General features: G+C 41.6%; 1 protein-coding gene across 5 annotated transcripts in view; it reads right to left on the reverse strand.

Moving 5' to 3' along the window:
- Positions 1–17,863, reverse strand: part of gramd1bb (GRAM domain containing 1Bb) — a 144,283-nt gene that overhangs the window by 14,565 nt on the left and 111,855 nt on the right. For 4 of the 5 annotated variants that reach the window (XM_028572402.1, XM_028572395.1, XM_028572408.1 and 1 more), the window contains 2 exons: positions 13,117–13,327; positions 4,806–4,826 (listed from right to left, as the gene is read on the reverse strand). In XM_028572402.1, coding sequence (XP_028428203.1) covers positions 4,806–4,826; positions 13,117–13,327 — 232 coding nt within the window. Of the gene's footprint in view, positions 1–649; positions 1,064–4,805; positions 4,827–13,116; positions 13,328–17,863 lie in introns of those variants that run through there. The other variant, XM_028572415.1, reaches the window with a different exon arrangement.

Below are 17,863 nucleotides of genomic sequence, written 5' to 3' on the forward strand. Positions count from 1 at the left end.
GGAAAGCTTCAGGAAACAATAGCTGCCAAGACGATAACAAGATGTATGCCGAGACAAAAGAAAAATATATCCCTTTGGATCAGCACGGGTGGGAAAAGAACATCTTGTTCATATTAAAAATGACTAAATGTGCTTCCCTTGTTAAACAAAGCAGTTGAAATACTGTTTGGGAGTGTATGTTTATGCTTCTTTCTTGCCTTTGCGAAAAATGTGGTGATGAGAAACACTGCCCTGAGTGACATCTCTGAAAGCCCTAAGTAATTGCCTGGAATTGAAATTTGACTGCCTTAACCGCCTTCTTTTTTTTTGCAATCTTCAACTGTGACCAAACATAACTGAAACACACCTACACACTCTTCATACATCAAGTTACTCGCACAGTAACCCGATGAACAATCCAAATAATAGGCCTCTAGGAACTCTGGAAGAATTTAAATAGCTATGACTCATACCCAAACTAGTTGTTTTCTTTAGTAGTGGGGAATTACCATAGGATGCTTACAGCAGCATATAATAAAAAGTGCTACAAAGCCTTTTCTCTGACCCCTCTCTTGTGACTTTACCTAAAAAGAGCTCAATAAATCTGCTCCACATCACTTTAACTCATCTCCATGTGGTTTTCAGCTTCAACAAGTGGAGATCAACTTACAGCAGGGATCTCCTCAGTGTCCCACACAGGATCCTGAAGGTCCGAGGCAGCCCAGCCCCACTCCCAACCCCACTCCCCTCTAGCTGGACCCTGCAGGAGCCACCCTGCCAACGCCTCATCCAGCTCCAGCATGGCCTCCCAGTCCGAAATTGTACAGTCCTCATCCAATTCCATATTCACCACACCAGATCCTATTTGGCGCCTGTATGGCAGCTAATTTTCCAAAACGGGGGCCCAGCGGGCTTTTCTGACGTTGGAGGACTTGTCAGTTACAGGAAAATAAGAGTAGACAGAGCTTGTGAGTCCAGTGGTTTGGAAGCTTAAGTATCTGCCCCGTTTAGCGTGCTGCTCCCTTTCAGCGTTGAGCGGTGGTCACGGCACACTCCAGCCACATGATCCTTGTCTCGCTGTGTTGTGCTCTGGCTCTCTCTCTCTCTCTCTCTCTTCCTTTCACACACACAGGGAGAGGAGTTATGGCTGTTGCCCTCTAGTAACCCCGGCCAACAAGTCCTTTATTATCATGACGGTAGCTTTTTCCTTTTTTCCTGCCTTCTCCTCCTGGTAAGTATATGAGCTGAGTGTGTGTAAGTGGGGTGCTGTCCAGGTTTGACTGCCCTGTAATTACCCAGTTTATGACCAGAAAAGAATGAAGCGAGTTTACTTTATGGAGACTAGAGAGGAGGGCTAATACAAACAAAAATGTAGCTGGGAAGAAAGAGGCTAAGAGGAAAGAAAACGGGACTGACTAAAAAAAGAAAAATCAATGTTTTCAGCCCACTGAAGTATGTGTTGAGACTGTCTTGCTGTCTGTCCAAGTGATTGAGTTACAGAGAACAGATGTGAGCATAACCTCCAGTTACCTCCGGCTGCAAAACAACACCATCAATCTTGACAGGCTCGGCACTGGTTTGCAGTCCAGAGCTTATGTCGCAGGGGGAAGTTGCCAGATAAACATACTGTTTGTTGGTTTTCTTTGACCAATCATTTTATGTATGAAAAGCTGCTGGAATCCAAACTAAAAGGTACCAAAAGTACACATTTGAAAGTTATTTAAGGTATATGTAGCACCCCCTCCTTTCTCCATGCCTTGGTATTGGGGTCATCCATGTACTCATGATACTTGATCACCCTCTGTTACTCTAAGCAGGCAAGAAAGATGCAGAGCTTGCAGCTCCTATTTTAGCAGCACTTTTAAAAACAATTGGTATTTTTAACTAAAAATATTTCAAGAGTCAAGAAGGTGGGCATAGTGATGGAAGTCCCAGCAGCAATGAAAAAAAGATGTTACTACAGCTTGCATTTCATTGACTCCTGCTGGATGAAGCAAATGTGTAGCCCACATTATCTGCACTGGAATTCAGCCATGACTTCCACTTTTCCTCTGCAGGTAATTCCCAATCCTCACTTTAACAGGCCATTGAGGAGATGCAGGAAAAACAAATATGAAAACAATCTTCAGCAGCAAGCCTCTTGAAAAACAGTGATTATTCATGCGCAGCTCTAAAAAGGCCTTTATCCTGTTGGAAAGGGCTTTACATCATGTGAATGAAATTTATGCGGAATGAGGGTTCATCTTCTTAAAAATTAACGCCAGAACAAATCATTCCTCGAAATTACTTGTGCAGAAAGCGGTCCTTTACTTCCTGCTCATTCAATTCATTTTCTCCAATGAATCAAGCAAAGAAAGAGTGCATTGTGACTGATGCAGCGACCGGCGTTCAGGTGACAGTGTCATACTTGGGATGAGTTGGGACTGTGGATACACATTGTTTAGGGATTTGGTTAACTATTAACGCTGGACAAACAGTAGGGGATGGAAGAGACTGGTACTGTAAACCAGGGTGGGGTTTTAGTGTTTTAAGAGGGGTGAGGGCTTGAGGTGTGCGAGTCCATGCTGTTAACAACAATACCATCCTTTTACTGTGGTTGTTAGTCATTTGAAAGGCAAAGTATGTTGGCGCATATCGATCTGAGTGAAGCAATGTGAAAGGCCTGACGTACACTCTCTGCTGCATCGAGCTATGTAGATCTGAACAAATCTAACTGTGGACTGTGCGTATCTCTAACAGGCTCAGAACTCACATTGGGACGGATGGGTTTTTAATCACTGTAGTTTCAGTGCCATGGGAAGTCATCATTGCTAGGTAGAGGTGCGCACATGCACACACTGTCCTACTGTACATGCAGGTGCATCATGGGTTACGACACCCACAGATCCAGTCACAGCCGACTGAGGTAAAAGTACCTATTGACATATTTCACTCGATTGATTGAGCTTCATTATTTATTGTGTGAGTAAGAATCAGTGTACAACATGTCAGGAACATAGCCCTAATGAGACAACCTGTAGGGTGACGGTCCCCCTACAGGTTGTCTCATTGGAACTACAACTTGCGTCAGGTAGCGCGAGTTGTAGTTCCAATGAGACAACCTGTAGGACTAAAATTTAGGTTAGGCTGGTGTTGCTCTATATTTTTCTTATTGTCAACAAATCCGATGCAATACTTGTTAGTAGGATAAACTCATTGCTGGTTTTGTTCTTTTCATGGGTTTTTCATGGGTTTTGTTGTATTATACCATACCCTTGCAGATGGTCCTGCTATCTTGTACACTTGATGTATACTGTGCTGGTAGCAAGCTGTATGCCATCTGTAAACATGACATTTGCATCTGTTAGTCAGAGCAACATCAACTCTAGATTGTCACTTGTGTAGCTCTTTTATATATATAGCGGGTGAGTAGAGGAAATGTGAGTGGCTTACTATAGCTGAGTGCATTAGAGTATTTAAGAAGCTGTCTGGACTTTTTGGACCAAGCCTCTTTTCAACTCAACGACATTTCTCCAGTTTCCCTATCTGCATGGAGGTCCCTGCGTTTTTTACTTATTGCCATATCCATACCCATGTAAATGTCATATGTTCCGTGTTTTTTTTAGGACATAGACACAGAAACAGGAGTTGGGCTGGAGGGAAACATGCCACGACCTAAAGCGCCATGCTCCATTCCCCTGTTGTTCAAAGGCATTCAAGGCTCGTCCAGAGGCCCTTGTGATGGTTTGCAGATTTGTTTAGTACAGTGAGAAAGTCAGAGGGCTTGTTACCACCTGTTGCATACCAGAATTAGAAGTTTGAGTGGTGACAGGACTTTGATCACCATCTGGGACTGGCGACACAAACATCCAGAACACTCTACTATTAACACAATATGAATTAATTAAATAAGACCACGAGAAAAGAATGATTCTGTAAATGAAACTATAGGACTTTAGTTTGACAAATGTCTATTTAAACATGTCAAAATCACTTCCTCCAAAGTGTGGCTCTGCTATTAGGTGGTAACAACACTGACTGAAATCAATGGGATGAGAAACAGGCAGAAGGGGTGTTGTCATTCCACCGGTCTGACAACCAGGATACAGAGCGTGAGAGACAGAAAGTTATCCAGGGTTGCACAAGAATACAAGTCATGCTTACTCTCAGGATGTGTTGTCTTTCATGCTGGGGAGAGAGGGGAAGAGTGTACACACAGGAAATAAAAAGAAAAGAAATAAAACAACATAAAATGGGAAAAAGTCCAATAAACATACTTCTGGAAACACTGAGTGGTGTCAAAGTCCCACACTATCATTCTTGCTCACTCTGTGGGCTTAACTATCACAACAGGCAGCTTTTCAGTGTAAAAGTTGGTTGTAAATAATTATTGAGGGGTTGTTCTGCAGCTCATTGCACGGAAAAGAATTATGCTTGGGTCAGAAATAGAGTTAGTACGCCATCTTGTGGTGCAATATAAAACAGCAACACCCTGGCTTTGTTGTCTATACTGTGTGTACCATGAAGAAGAAACTATAATTATTATACTGTAGTCTTCCCATTCCTTTGATTCCCTGCATCAGAAAGGGCCACCTGTTGCTCTTTTAAGCCCATGCTGATAATCCCAGCCTGGAAGACCAGTAACCCACACTAGTGATCTGGTGCTCCAGTAAACAGGGTCAAGGACAACTTCCTTTCATCTCGTAAGCAGAACACGGCACTAAAAAAAAACTCTGAGAGACTTCCAGGAGTCACCCACATGAAGTGAAATCACACCAGCACACATATACACCCATATAAGACTTCACATATGTTGATAATGTAAATAAAAACAAGGTGTGACTTACGTTGTACCAGCTTTGGCTCTTCTGTGGAGAAAGAGAGAGAGAGAGAGAGAGAGAGATACAGAGGTTGTATTTAACTCTGTGAAACCTGAACGTGCTGAAGCAGGCTTGTGAGTTCATACAGACATACAGAAGGTGTGAAACATGATCGACCCAATTGTACCAAGTTACAGCAGGCCGTGAAGGCCACACTGTACCTCATAATCTTTCCTGCCAGCAATATTACGAATCTCACCACGGCCACGCCAAGACCCGCCCTTCAATAGTATTTATTGGTCAGGCATCCATGAGAACGCAAGTTAACGTAACCCCATTTGTTCAGGTGCTATTCCCTGACCAATCGGCTATCCTAACCTTAACCACTCGAGGTGAAATGCCTAACCCCAACCAATTGCGCTGCTTCGTAGGGCGGGTCTTGGCGTGGCCATGGGGGGGTGTGTGTGTGTGTGTGTGTGTGTGTGTGTGTGTGTGCGCTATGCTGTCTATGGGTGCTAACAACATTGGCATCTTGAGTTCAGCTTGCTTCACGTTTTCTGCCTCTGTCCTTTCATGATGAAGGATGAAATCACCTGTGTGCCCTTATGTGCTTCTTCTGCGCGATGGTGCCGCTGTGTTTTAATGTGTTGGCTGATGTCATTTTCCCCGCCGTGCGTTACATTTAAATCAATGCAACACACCTTACAAAAAGCGTGGAGGTTGTAAATATGACTAAGTAAGATGCATGTAAATTGTTGCGCCCAACACTGTTGAAATTTACAGCTATATTTTGATTTCTTTGCGGGAACACCACCTTTATCTGCTCGCTTTCAGGTCAGAACTTTCCGCAAAGCTTGCGCAGAGATCAACTGAGCAACTTCGTTATAAGTTGCCAAGTTGAGGTGACAAACAGGTTGATTGTATATGGTGTGTGGATTGTGTGAATAGGATATGTTTCATACAAGATCTGGCAACTGGTCAACATTAGACAAACACATTGGTCCGATTATTTATAAAGGAGTTTGGGCCATGCAAATTACGGGAGTTTCCCGGGAGAAATAACAAACCGGGAGGGGTCCGCGAGATAGGGCTAAAAAACAGGAGAAAAACGAGAGAAACCCGGGAAAAACGGGAGTGTTGGCAGGTGCTGAGGTAAACACTGTGTGAAATTTTCCTTCAGTTCACTCACCTCATCACTCAAATGATACTAATATTTACAGAATGACACAAAGTTCTTTGAATAAAACATTCATTGATCAATCAATCAATCAAGTTTAGGAATCTGAGAACTTGAAAGTAATTCCACTCCAAACCTTCCATACACTGCATTAGTACATTAGATACAGTTAAAAATTGCTTTTTTATTATTATACATACATGTACTACAATATGTCCATCTCTGGCTTAAAAAAATCATTCAGTCACCAATAATTTATCTGAAGGCTGTTCCATCACACACTGAAATTATTCCAAGAACCTTGTTTTGAATAATGTTCAACATTTTACAACCATCAGACTGAATTCTTCATAAACAACCAATTGATTCTGTTGCAAGTTTTGTGACAGCAGAGGGCAGCAGAGATGTATCTTAATCAAGACTATGACATTACAATATTTTTCCAGCCACATAAACACACTTTCCGCTCTAACAGTCTAAGAGCAAAAGTCTGAGAGGGGAAACATGCAGGTGATCATTCAGAGGGTGAAACAAGGAAGAGGGTATTCAGGGGGAGAACAGGGAGAATAGAGGGGCAAAAAGTGATATCCAGTGTCTAATTCCAGTAGTACAATACATAAAAGCACCACATTTTGAGTTAAAGCAACAAAGAATAAATCAAACAATTAGCGAGCAACAAAATCTTATTTTTCCTATATTAGAGAGCTTTTCATGATGAGTTATAGCAAGACAACACTGTTGAATATTACTGCATTTTTGCAAACTTGATTACAGTGATAATAATATCACTGTAGATTGAGTGAGAATGTGTTTTTTTCTTCTTATTTTGACCTGGTGGATAGTCTTACAAATGGCCACAATAATTTGCCTCACAATCTAAATGTAGCACAGTTCATTGTACATTTACATTCGATTTCTCTTTTGTGCCAAGGGTGACGGCGTTTGCGTTTTCTCTGTGTCTGATAGGGTTTGGTGGTTATCTGCTGTGTGTGGAGTTAGCGGGCTGTGAGCTGCAGTAGCAGGCCCGAGGCCTGGCTGTGACGATAGCTGGGCTAATGTGGGCTAATCTGATTTGAAGGTGACAGAGACACGAGAGAGGAATTACTTTGAGGCCACTGTCTGGATAAGTTGTGTGTCCCACTGCATTTGACTTTGTATGACTGCACACTTGTGGGTTTGTGAGATTTATGACAGCATTGTTTAGACAGAGAGAGATTATTTATTGTGACTGTATATGTGTGGAGAGAGAGAGAGAGAGAGAGAGAGAGAGAGAGAGAGAGAGAGAGAGAGAGAGAGAGAGAGAGACTATCCAACAGTTGAATAGAGTTTTGCCTGGGACTCTTCTGTGATTTACAGTGGATTGGGTCTGTTTGTATAACTCTGAACTACATCACATTTGGTATACATGTCACCACATCTAAGGCTGTGGATTACAAAACTGGAAACTTTCTTTTTGCTGGATACACAGCTTCAAGAGAATTAATAAGGACCAAATTTCAAGTTTGTTTTGGACATTTAAATCCGATAAATCAGCACAGATTTAGAAACAAAAATGTCTATCAGGATGGCAAGCAGAGCATTACAATTGTGCAAGTGATGGATTCAAACACCAGTGACCTGCCCTGTCACTGCAAACGAATACCAGGGTGGCATCAGTTTTTACATGAAGGGCCCCAATGTAGAACAAGTAGACTTTATATTTCACAATTATTGTTTTCCGTTGGAACATTTATAGCTTTTGACATTTCCGACCGCACTTGAAGGCAGTTTCATTTCACGGAGAAAGAGAGAAGTCTGATCACCGGTTACATGATTGGCCACAGCAGGTTGAAGTCGAGTTGCATTTCTCCAAAAGTTGAATTTGTCTCGACAACCGCCGCAGCCTGAACACACTATCCCCATTTAAAATGATTGGGAAAACTCAGTTTTTCGTCTGACAGCTGATATAGTCAGTGTGAATGCAGTTTAAAAAATGAAATCTGCTGTGTATTTCAAATTACAACATTAAATAATGCAGAATCTGCACTAAATACATTTTACAATAAACTGTTTTACACAGTTCACAAATCCCTGTCCTTTTACATTTATTCAGGGAATGGAAAGCTCGGGAAAGGACACGAGGGACTGGAAAAGGGGATCCTACAGTCGCACAGCTACAGAGGAAGTGGAGAGCCGAGGGGATTTAATGGGGGCCAGCGGGGATTGTCAATGGGTCAAATGAAAACAAGAAGAAATGCTTACTTTAATCAGGTTTAGTCTGTCATACTGAAAGAAAATTAAAGAGAAAACAAAATGTTAACCAAAGCAGTGAGCAACATGAGCACAGAAATAAATAGGAAATGGGAGAGGAGAAACTGAGGTCCAATGTGTTGTGGCTCATAAAACAACTCTGAAGTACATAACAGAGTTAGAGTTACAATGCGATAGTTTCAGAGGTCTGACGTTGCAGCTACTGAATTTGACTCTCCACCTAGCTTGCATGTTACATGAGAAGCCTGATTGATTATTGTTGTGTCATCATCACTATTATCGTCATATGGCATTTGCTGCAGAGAGGCATGGAACCCCTTTCGCTGAATGCACTCTTTTATTTGGATTGCATTAGGGCTAGGGTGATCAAGCTCACGTTGCTGGGACGACCTCACGCCATGTCTGGGGTCATGTGACCACTGCGGACCACAGAGGCTCACTTTGGGGGTTGCAATAGGGTTGGGGTTGGGGCAGTTGGACTGTGCCACAGAAATCAAAAGTAATGTAATCAATTGGGATGTATGTGTGTGTATGTGTGTGAAACTGTGCAAAAAGAGCATCATGAGGCTGCTATTCAAACCAACCTCCCATTTATTGTCTCCCTGTGTCTCCTTTCTGCCGGTGTCTCTAAAATTTGGACACAAATGAGACCCTATACGCTGACTGCCGATAAACGCTGCGAGACATTTAATGAGTCATAGGAAAGAAAGTGGGATGAAGGCTGACAAGTAGTAAATTGGATGGATGAAGCGACAATATAGGCAATGCACTAAAGAAATGACACTAGTCTGTGGTCCCTGTAGAGGAAGGAGAGGGGGATTTTGGGGTTTGTGGTGCGAGAAAAAGAGCAGGACGGATCCTCTCATGTGGCAACAGAGCTGGGCAGCTCAAATAATGATGTAGTTCTGGAGCTCTGACTGGGATGCTGGCAGAATTTTTAAGAGTTTATCCCTCTGCAGTCGGGTCGTTACACAGCATGACAGATATAAAGCTCTCATTACCAAAATGTACCAAAATGGGATAAGTGTGTAAAGAGAGGAGAAGAGGAAGAGGGAGAGGGCCAAAACAAGAAAAAGGGACAGGAAAAGAGAGAATAATGTATATGCGGTATTGTGCGCCAAAAGTATTCATTTTCATTCTTGGAATCTGACAAGATCTCAAAAATAAGGCTGAATTTCTCCATTATGTGAGTATTTGCTTTCTTTTTCTTTAATTTCTCAACATTTGAATTGCAAAAAAGAGCATATTCTGATCCTGACTTTATTTACAGTATATACAGTATGTATACCAAGCTTAACACAAATATTTGAAAATGTAATTAGGAATTTGCTACATTGCATATCACCAGAAAGGAAAAAAAAAGACAGGAGTGGAGAGGGAGTAAGGTTGAGTGGGGGTTGTCTGTTTCAAAAAAATGTCCATCTGCTATGATTGTGGGTGCAGATGGGGCTTGTAACGGTTGCAGTGTGCACAGGAACAAGCTGGGTTCAGGGTGAAGCATTGCAAACAGTGTTCGGACATTTCCACAGAGCAGCTCACAAGACAAGAGGTGGGGCAGAGGGAGGGTGGGCACAGAGATATTTGAAGAACAGAAGAAAGAGTAATGCTTACTTTGGAAAGTCGCTTGTGAGACTAGCATGCAATCAGGAGAAGAACAAAGAAAAATCAGATAGAAAATTGAAAATAAAAAGAAATCAACTGCAAGAAGAAACAGCTGAAAGTACCAACAGAAGAGCTGAACAGTCATTATCAGATGACAAACATTATCATATGGCATGTAGCAGCAGAGAGAGAGAGAGAGAGAGAGAGAGAGAGAGAGAAGGCATGCACACTGTGTTGTGGAGACAAAAATTATTAAAGAAAAAGAGACAAAAATGACAAGTGATTTAAAACAGCAGAGACAGATGAGGACCGAATGAGAAGGTAAATGAAGACGGGAGTGGCATGGCTTATTTCTAACATTTTGAAAGCTCAAACGAGTGCTGAGCATACAAAACATTAGAGCCACGTGCTCCTTCTGTGAAACAACCTGAAAGACTTAATCTGTCACCGAGTTCAGTTGTGAGGGGAGATGAAGGTGAGGAGGACAGCAAATACAACAACTGCACTCTTCCGTTTTGCACCTTTTTCTATCAATGTCAATTGTTTCTTCAATAAGGATAGGATGTCAAACAAATGCAATCACTCTATTTCTGTTTTTGACTCATCTATGAGAGTTGCAGCAACCACTGTTTAGACAAAGAGCTTAAAAAGACATGACAAGCAACAATTAGTAATCAGTAATCTATTCAGTAACCTGTAAATACTCTGTCAATGACAATAAGCTCTACAACCTGCTTTTAAAAGGATAGGTTCCCCCTTATTATTTATTTTGTAATTTACATTTGTTTATTTTAATTTTTTTTTAATCATTCCTCCTGTTCATTCTGGCCATCAAGAGATCCCTTCTTAATAGACTTTTATGCAAGTAAGATAGGGGGACAAAATCCACCTTAAAGGTCCCATGGCATGAAAATGTCACTTTATGAGGTTTTTTAACATTAATATGAGTTCCCCCAGCCTGCCTATGGTCCCTCAGTGGCTAGAAATGGTGATAGATGTAAACCGAGCCCTGGGTATCCTGCTCTGCCTTTGAAAAAATGAAAGCTCAGATGGGCCGATCTGGAATCTTGCTCCTTATGAGGTCATAAGGAGCAAGGTTACCTCCCCTTTCTCTGCTTTGCCCGCCCAGAGAATTTGGCCCACCCATGAGAAAGAGAGAGACATCACAAGCTGGTCAAGGCCACACCCCCACCATCCACCTTGCCGCCCCCCCTCTCTCTGCTTCTCAATAGCTAAAGGCACAGAAATGGCACATCCTAAGTAAAGCTCATTGTGGGACTGGCTCTAGTGGCAGTAATTCTGCACCAAGGCTGAATTTCGGGAAAGAGACTTCAGATACAGTATTAGGGGACCACCAAGGCCTATATAAAAGCATCCAAAAAGCATGGGACCTTTAATGGACTGTTGATTTTGTCCCCCATCACTTAAATTGGAATCCCATCAAAAAAAGAATATCTTGATGGCCAGTATTAGCAGTAGGAAATGTTATGAAGTTCCAATGTTCATATGGGCACCTAACTATTGTTTTAAGAGAGACTTAAGAAATATGTCTCCTTTAAACCCAAATACAGCATATTTCTCAACTGCATTTTAGGCTTAGGTGTTATTTCTTGAATGTCCAATCACAATCTTAGAATCAGGACAAATAAATGCTAATGATAAAGTGTTGGAAGTATCATTCCTATATTATCATGACCTGTCAATGCATACAGTAGTGTGTTGTGGAAATCTGTTTACAATCTGTAGTATGTGTCCATCTAACAGGTAAACAACCTAAAAGGATCCACAGCAAAACTATCTTGACTAAAGGCAACAAATACACAACTAGTTCAGGAAGGATATGGAGTGGAGCACGCATGTTTTTTTGGTAAGTAGGTTAGTAGGTTTTTAATAAGGTGCAGAAACCAACCTTTCAAAAACTAGCACGTCTTCATCGAGTCATTTTAATATTACAGGACTTTGATGAAGACATGCTGTTTGTTATTTGCTGCACCTTATTTAAAGCTGTGCACCAGAACACATCCCCCCAACACCCTGAATCTTTGTCCTGTCTGTAAAACACTGATTTGAGCTCAGAGATGACAGATGCACAAGCTTTCTTTGACCTCTAATTCAAACGTCCCCTTTTGATGAGCATAGAAAATCCCAAAAGTGAGTAAAATAAGCCAAGATCAACTAACAACTAAACACAACACGCTTAAATCATAGTTTTAGGAAAGGAAAGAGAGAAAGTAAAAAACTAGAGAGTATAATGGGATGTCAAAATGAACGGCTGGGATGGAGAGGAGGGTGCAAGCTCTCCTGAGGGGGGAGAGTGATAGTTGCAGCTCACTAGTTACATACCAGTAAGTACAAGTCAATAATCGATCATAGAAGGTGCGTCACTACACTGGGGAAAAAGGAATACAGCTGGGGTGACTTTGACGTGCTTTTGCAGTCAGTTTAGGAATGAATGCACATGTGACAGCAAGAGTTGCCACGTCATCTCGACTGCAGTATCATAGAGTCACTATGATCCCTATAAAATCACTCTGCTTCTAACCTCATTTTAATGTCTATATGATGTGTCACAAGAAAAAGATAACATGTCATATTCTTACTGGAAGTAAACATGAAGGTTGTAGAACTGTTTCACAAGCACTCATACACATGGTTTCTTTTTGCAAAATAAGTGATTGTAACATATTCTTTACGAAACACAGGTATGAGTTTGTGAGTCAAGTGTTAGCATGATGTTGAAGTGTACGGCACAATTACACTGGTCAGAGGTGTAATTGTGTAGAAGTGGTAAAAAGCGTGCTGTGTTTTTATAAATTAAATATGTCGACCTAGCCATCACATACAACAAGTATAATGAGTCGTAATGTGTGCCGTTTATGCTTTTGGTTCAGAGATAACTGAGTTTCATAGAAGCAACTTAAGCCTTATCCTGACCGGTCTAACCTTAATCCATCTGTGTGTGAAATTGGCACCTTGTGTCCCACAGTGAAGCCTTTCACAACAGCTGTTCTGTGAAAACATTAAGAGCGACTTTGTAAGTCACAAAGTGCTGTATGTTTGTTCTCTTCCAGAACCTCTCTTCACAGCACTGACTCTTTTTAGTGGAACGGACAGACTGAGCATTCTTGAAAGGACTGAGAACTTAGGGTGGTTTTAATGCTGAGAGCTGGATACTAAATATGTTTTAAACTCTGGTAAAAGTGTACTACAGTTCAAACTGTGAGGCTACCCTTCATTTATATCAAACAGGTACCAAGGAAATATGTCAAACAGGTAAAAAAAAAAAAAGGAGCATCCCTGGTCGCTCACCTTTGAGTTCTTTCCGCCGCTTCTTGCTGACTGCAGGGAGTATGTTCTCTGGACGACCTGCTCGGGCGTGGAGGGGGATTTGTCAGAGGAGTGGTCTGAACCCTTCTCCACCATGTTCTCACCCTCCTGGCTCTGTGGTGTGGGAGAGCGCGAGCGTTTACGCAGGACTGGTGAGCAGGCGGGGGTGCTCTTGTTTGAGTTACTGGCAGTGCTGAAAGACAAGAGAAAGAGAGAAAGAGGGATGAGAAAATCATATTCTTACAAAAGAAATGATACAACATAGTCTTCAAAATTACACTTTAAGTGCATCTCATGAATCATAATAATACTGTATCAATGTAAACACTAGGGATGGGCATGGTTACTCGACGATCGATAATTGATTATTAAGAATTTCGTCGATCACGTTAATTTGTTATCGATTAAACTAAAGCTGGTTGCGTTGCGTAGTGTGAGTCTTGAAGCAATGAAATTAATTTCACAGTGTGGCAGCAATTAAACATTTTACCACCCGGGGGCAATATTTGACTCCATACTCAGTTACGGCTGCGAGTTTCCCTTTTGATTTCAAAAGTATTCATGAAGAGGACACGGCTAAGTGTGGCGTGGGACCATTTTGATTTAAAAAAACAACTTAGTTCACTGCAAACACTGAGATGCCGTGTATAAGTACAACACGGCCACGACTCAAATGATGTAACCTACCACTAAACAAAGTGTATCCGAGCCTGTTAATGTCGGTGGCGGCCGCGGTGCATCCTGCTCTCAGTCTCAACCTAGCCTAAACTCGGCGTTGGCACGGAGGAGCTGCGATGCACAACGAGCGGAGAAAATTACCCAAGGGATCTGCAAGTTCATTGAGATGGATATTGGAACCAGCATATCACATTCAGTCACGACGTACCATCACCAGACTGATAGAAAATCACTACAAAGAACGGAATAAGGTTCCCAGGGCTGGCCAGGTTAGCGCGGAGGTACCTGTGCATCCCGGCAACACGGCTGTTTTCGGCGGCTGGACTGATGGTCACCAGGTAGCGGTTGCGTCTGACCCCAGATCATGTCAACATGCTTATCTTTGTCAACAAAAATCAGTGGACTGGTGCAGAAGTTGTATGTGAGTTAGCCTACTGGTTATTTTTTATTAGACTTTGTCCGTGCCTTGGATAGTTTGGAGTTACATTTTGACAAAACCTGTCAGATCTAGTATTATTATGTTTTTGGTTAAGTTATTATTTAACATGATTCTTTTTATTTATTATTTTGGAACAAACGACGGTCTCTCTTTAAGAACGCCGGCTCGCAGCTGCAGGTTCTGCTGCTTCAGACCACCGCATATATCTATAATTTATATCCTCCAGTTTAACCGCCACAAGTTGTTCTTCTTGTAATTAAGATCTCATCGAGGAAAAACGCAATGTATTTTTGTATTTTCACTGCATTTTTAACTTAACTAAAAAAAGTTAAATAAATAATAAATTTTAATATAAAAATAGTATTGATTAATCGATAGTCGATCGTTCATTTTTCCAATGATCGACCAAGAAAATATAATCGAATGCCCATCCCTAGTAAACACCATTCAAGGTAGTGTCATTAGTTTAAAGATCAGTGTGTGACAGCAGCACGGCACAGAACCGGTTTCCCCATGCTTACATCATTTGAGGCTTAACAGTCTTGAAGCACCATATGCTAACCCGGCTAATGACAGCTAAGCTAATACGGGAAACCAACAACAACAACAACAGCAGCAGCAGTAGCAGCAGCAGCGATGGAAAAAAATCACTAATGCCACACTTCAAAAGCAATAAGGAAATCTATGTTTGTTTTTGAGCCCATCTGCAATTTGATTAAGATATCGGATCTTTTCCCCTGAAACAGAAGAATGTTTCCATGGCTCTAGAAAAAAGCCACTCTAGAAGACATCACAAGGATTAAATGATCAGAGATACAATGGCAGGTGGAGGTCATCATTCTGGCTCTTAAAGTGGACCTATAACACATGATTATATTCTCTCAAACTGGGGAAGAACTATGGATTTGAGTCAAGTAATCCCTTTCCTGCTTTCCATCGTACGTCGCTATCAGGTAGCCTCTGTGATCCAGCACTAGACACTGAAAACACACACACACACACACACACACACACACACACACACACACCTCAGCAAGAAGCCTTCTCCTCACAATGACAGAAGCGAACAAAAGGCCCTGTAAGTAATCTGTGTGGCAGTGCGCCCAGCAGGCACAGTTACTTGACATGGCGTTATGCAAGCCATTACGTCACTTTTGGCCAATGGCCGCTGTTAGTGGCCATGAATTACTGATCTACTGTTACATTCGGGACTTCAGTGCAGCATAGAGCACTACATCATACAGGGCAGCGTCTGTCTCACTGTCAGGGTCTGCTGTACCAGTAGCTGGTTAATTTACAAAGTCAAGGTCAACAATGGGCCTTCACATCTGTTTAATGCTTGGGGATAGATAATCCACACCTGTATTATGGTATCTCTGACATCAATTTATAGGATTACCAAATGGTCTGAGGTTTAGTGGATGATCGTGACTGTACTGTACATCTGTGTACTCTGCACTGACTCCCGATTAGTCCCTACTGACATGATTAGGAGTACATTTCCATTTGTGTCTTTGAAAGACGTTAATTGTTCGACATTTATAATTTGAAGTAAACTTCTATTGCTGCCACAGCTCAGTGGCAGGTGAATGCCTCCTTAGTGCAGAGCTGCAGTTTTAAAGGTCTCATGGCATGGTAGACGGGAGTGGCATGGCTTATTTCTAACATTTTGAAAGCTCAAACGAGTGCTGAGCATACAAAACATTAGAGCCACGTGCTCCTTCTGTGAAACAACCTGAAAGACTTAATCTGTCACCGAGTTCAGTTGTGAGGGGAGATGAAGGTGAGGAGGACAGCAAATACAACAACTGCACTCTTCCGTTTTGCACCTTTTTCTATCAATGTCAATTGTTTCTTCAATAAGGATAGGATGTCAAACAAATGCAATCACTCTATTTCTGTTTTTGACTCATCTATGAGAGTTGCAGCAACCACTGTTTAGACAAAGAGCTTAAAAAGACATGACAAGCAACAATTAGTAATCAGTAATCTATTCAGTAACCTGTAAATACTCTGTCAATGACAATAAGCTCTACAACCTGCTTTTAAAAGGATAGGTTCCCCCTTATTATTTATTTTGTAATTTACATTTGTTTATTTTAATTTTTTTTTAATCATTCCTCCTGTTCATTCTGGCCATCAAGAGATCCCTTCTTAATAGACTTTTATGCAAGTAAGATAGGGGGACAAAATCCACCTTAAAGGTCCCATGGCATGAAAATGTCACTTTATGAGGTTTTTTAACATTAATATGAGTTCCCCCAGCCTGCCTATGGTCCCTCAGTGGCTAGAAATGGTGATAGATGTAAACCGAGCCCTGGGTATCCTGCTCTGCCTTTGAAAAAATGAAAGCTCAGATGGGCCGATCTGGAATCTTGCTCCTTATGAGGTCATAAGGAGCAAGGTTACCTCCCCTTTCTCTTCTTTGCCCACCCAGAGAATTTGGCCCACCCATGAGAGAGAGACATCATGGCTTTCAAATGAGCAAAGTGGCAGTTGGTCAAGGCCACACCAACACCCTCCACCTTGCCCCCAACCCCCTCTCTCCTCCTCAATAGCTACAGACACAGAAATAGCACATACTAAGGAAAGCTCATTGTGGCACTGTCTCTAATGGCTGTAATTCTGCACCAAGGCTGAATTTGGGGAAAGAGACTTCAGATACAGTATTACGGGACCACTAAAGTCTATATAAAAGCATCCAAAGAGCACCATGTCATGGGACCATCATTATTAACCTCCAGGTTCCTATTCTGCCTTTATTATTGTTTTTATCAAATCTCTGGTTTATTAGGTGGTGTATGTCATCCATCAGCGTATAAAGTCAGAGTGCAAATGCTCACTATGATGAGAGAAAGCAGAGTACATTGATATTCAGCATGCATGATAATCCAACACAGTCTCACGCCCTACTCGTCAAATGTATGACGCATGGTCAAGGACCCTGGCGTCAAGTTTCAACGAAATAGGGGTACCCTTGGCGTTATTTTTCGACGAGGGGGTCCGTCAGATAGACATTCATGTTATTCCCTCACCGTCGGATATCGACGAAGAAAAAAAACACGCCCCCGCCCCTTAACTTTCGAAATCTGTGACAGTTATTGGTATTTTTAGCCCAATAACCGCTGTTTTAATCAACATTATTCACGAGATAGTATCATGGTTTATATGTATTTCTTTTTATGTTATTATTTCGGTATATTTCGGCCAGGGAAACTGGATTGCTTTTTTGTTGATTTATATTTTTTAAACTATAATGCTACATCTATCAACATTTATTTAGATGTTATCATGGTATTCATTTCTTTACTTTAATAATATTATTTCGGTCTTATTACCGGTGAAATATTACAGTATATGCTGTAATACAGAACATTACGATATGATCCGAGCAGGAAGCATTCAAAGCCGATAGGCCCTATCCCACAATGCAATGCGGCCATTCATTTCAAAAAAGAATCGGGCAGCGATCAGCTGGTCTTTAACGCCAGGATCGCTTCAATATACATATATACAGTCAGTGATTGTGTCACCAGCAACAACAAGTTGCTCAGTTTTGTTCCAGTAAGTTATGAACCATAATAACGTTAAAACGAAACCGCGGAAAACTCC

Source organism: Perca flavescens, chromosome 3 (assembly GCF_004354835.1).
Source record: "Perca flavescens isolate YP-PL-M2 chromosome 3, PFLA_1.0, whole genome shotgun sequence".
Classification (NCBI taxonomy): domain Eukaryota; kingdom Metazoa; phylum Chordata; class Actinopteri; order Perciformes; family Percidae; genus Perca; species Perca flavescens.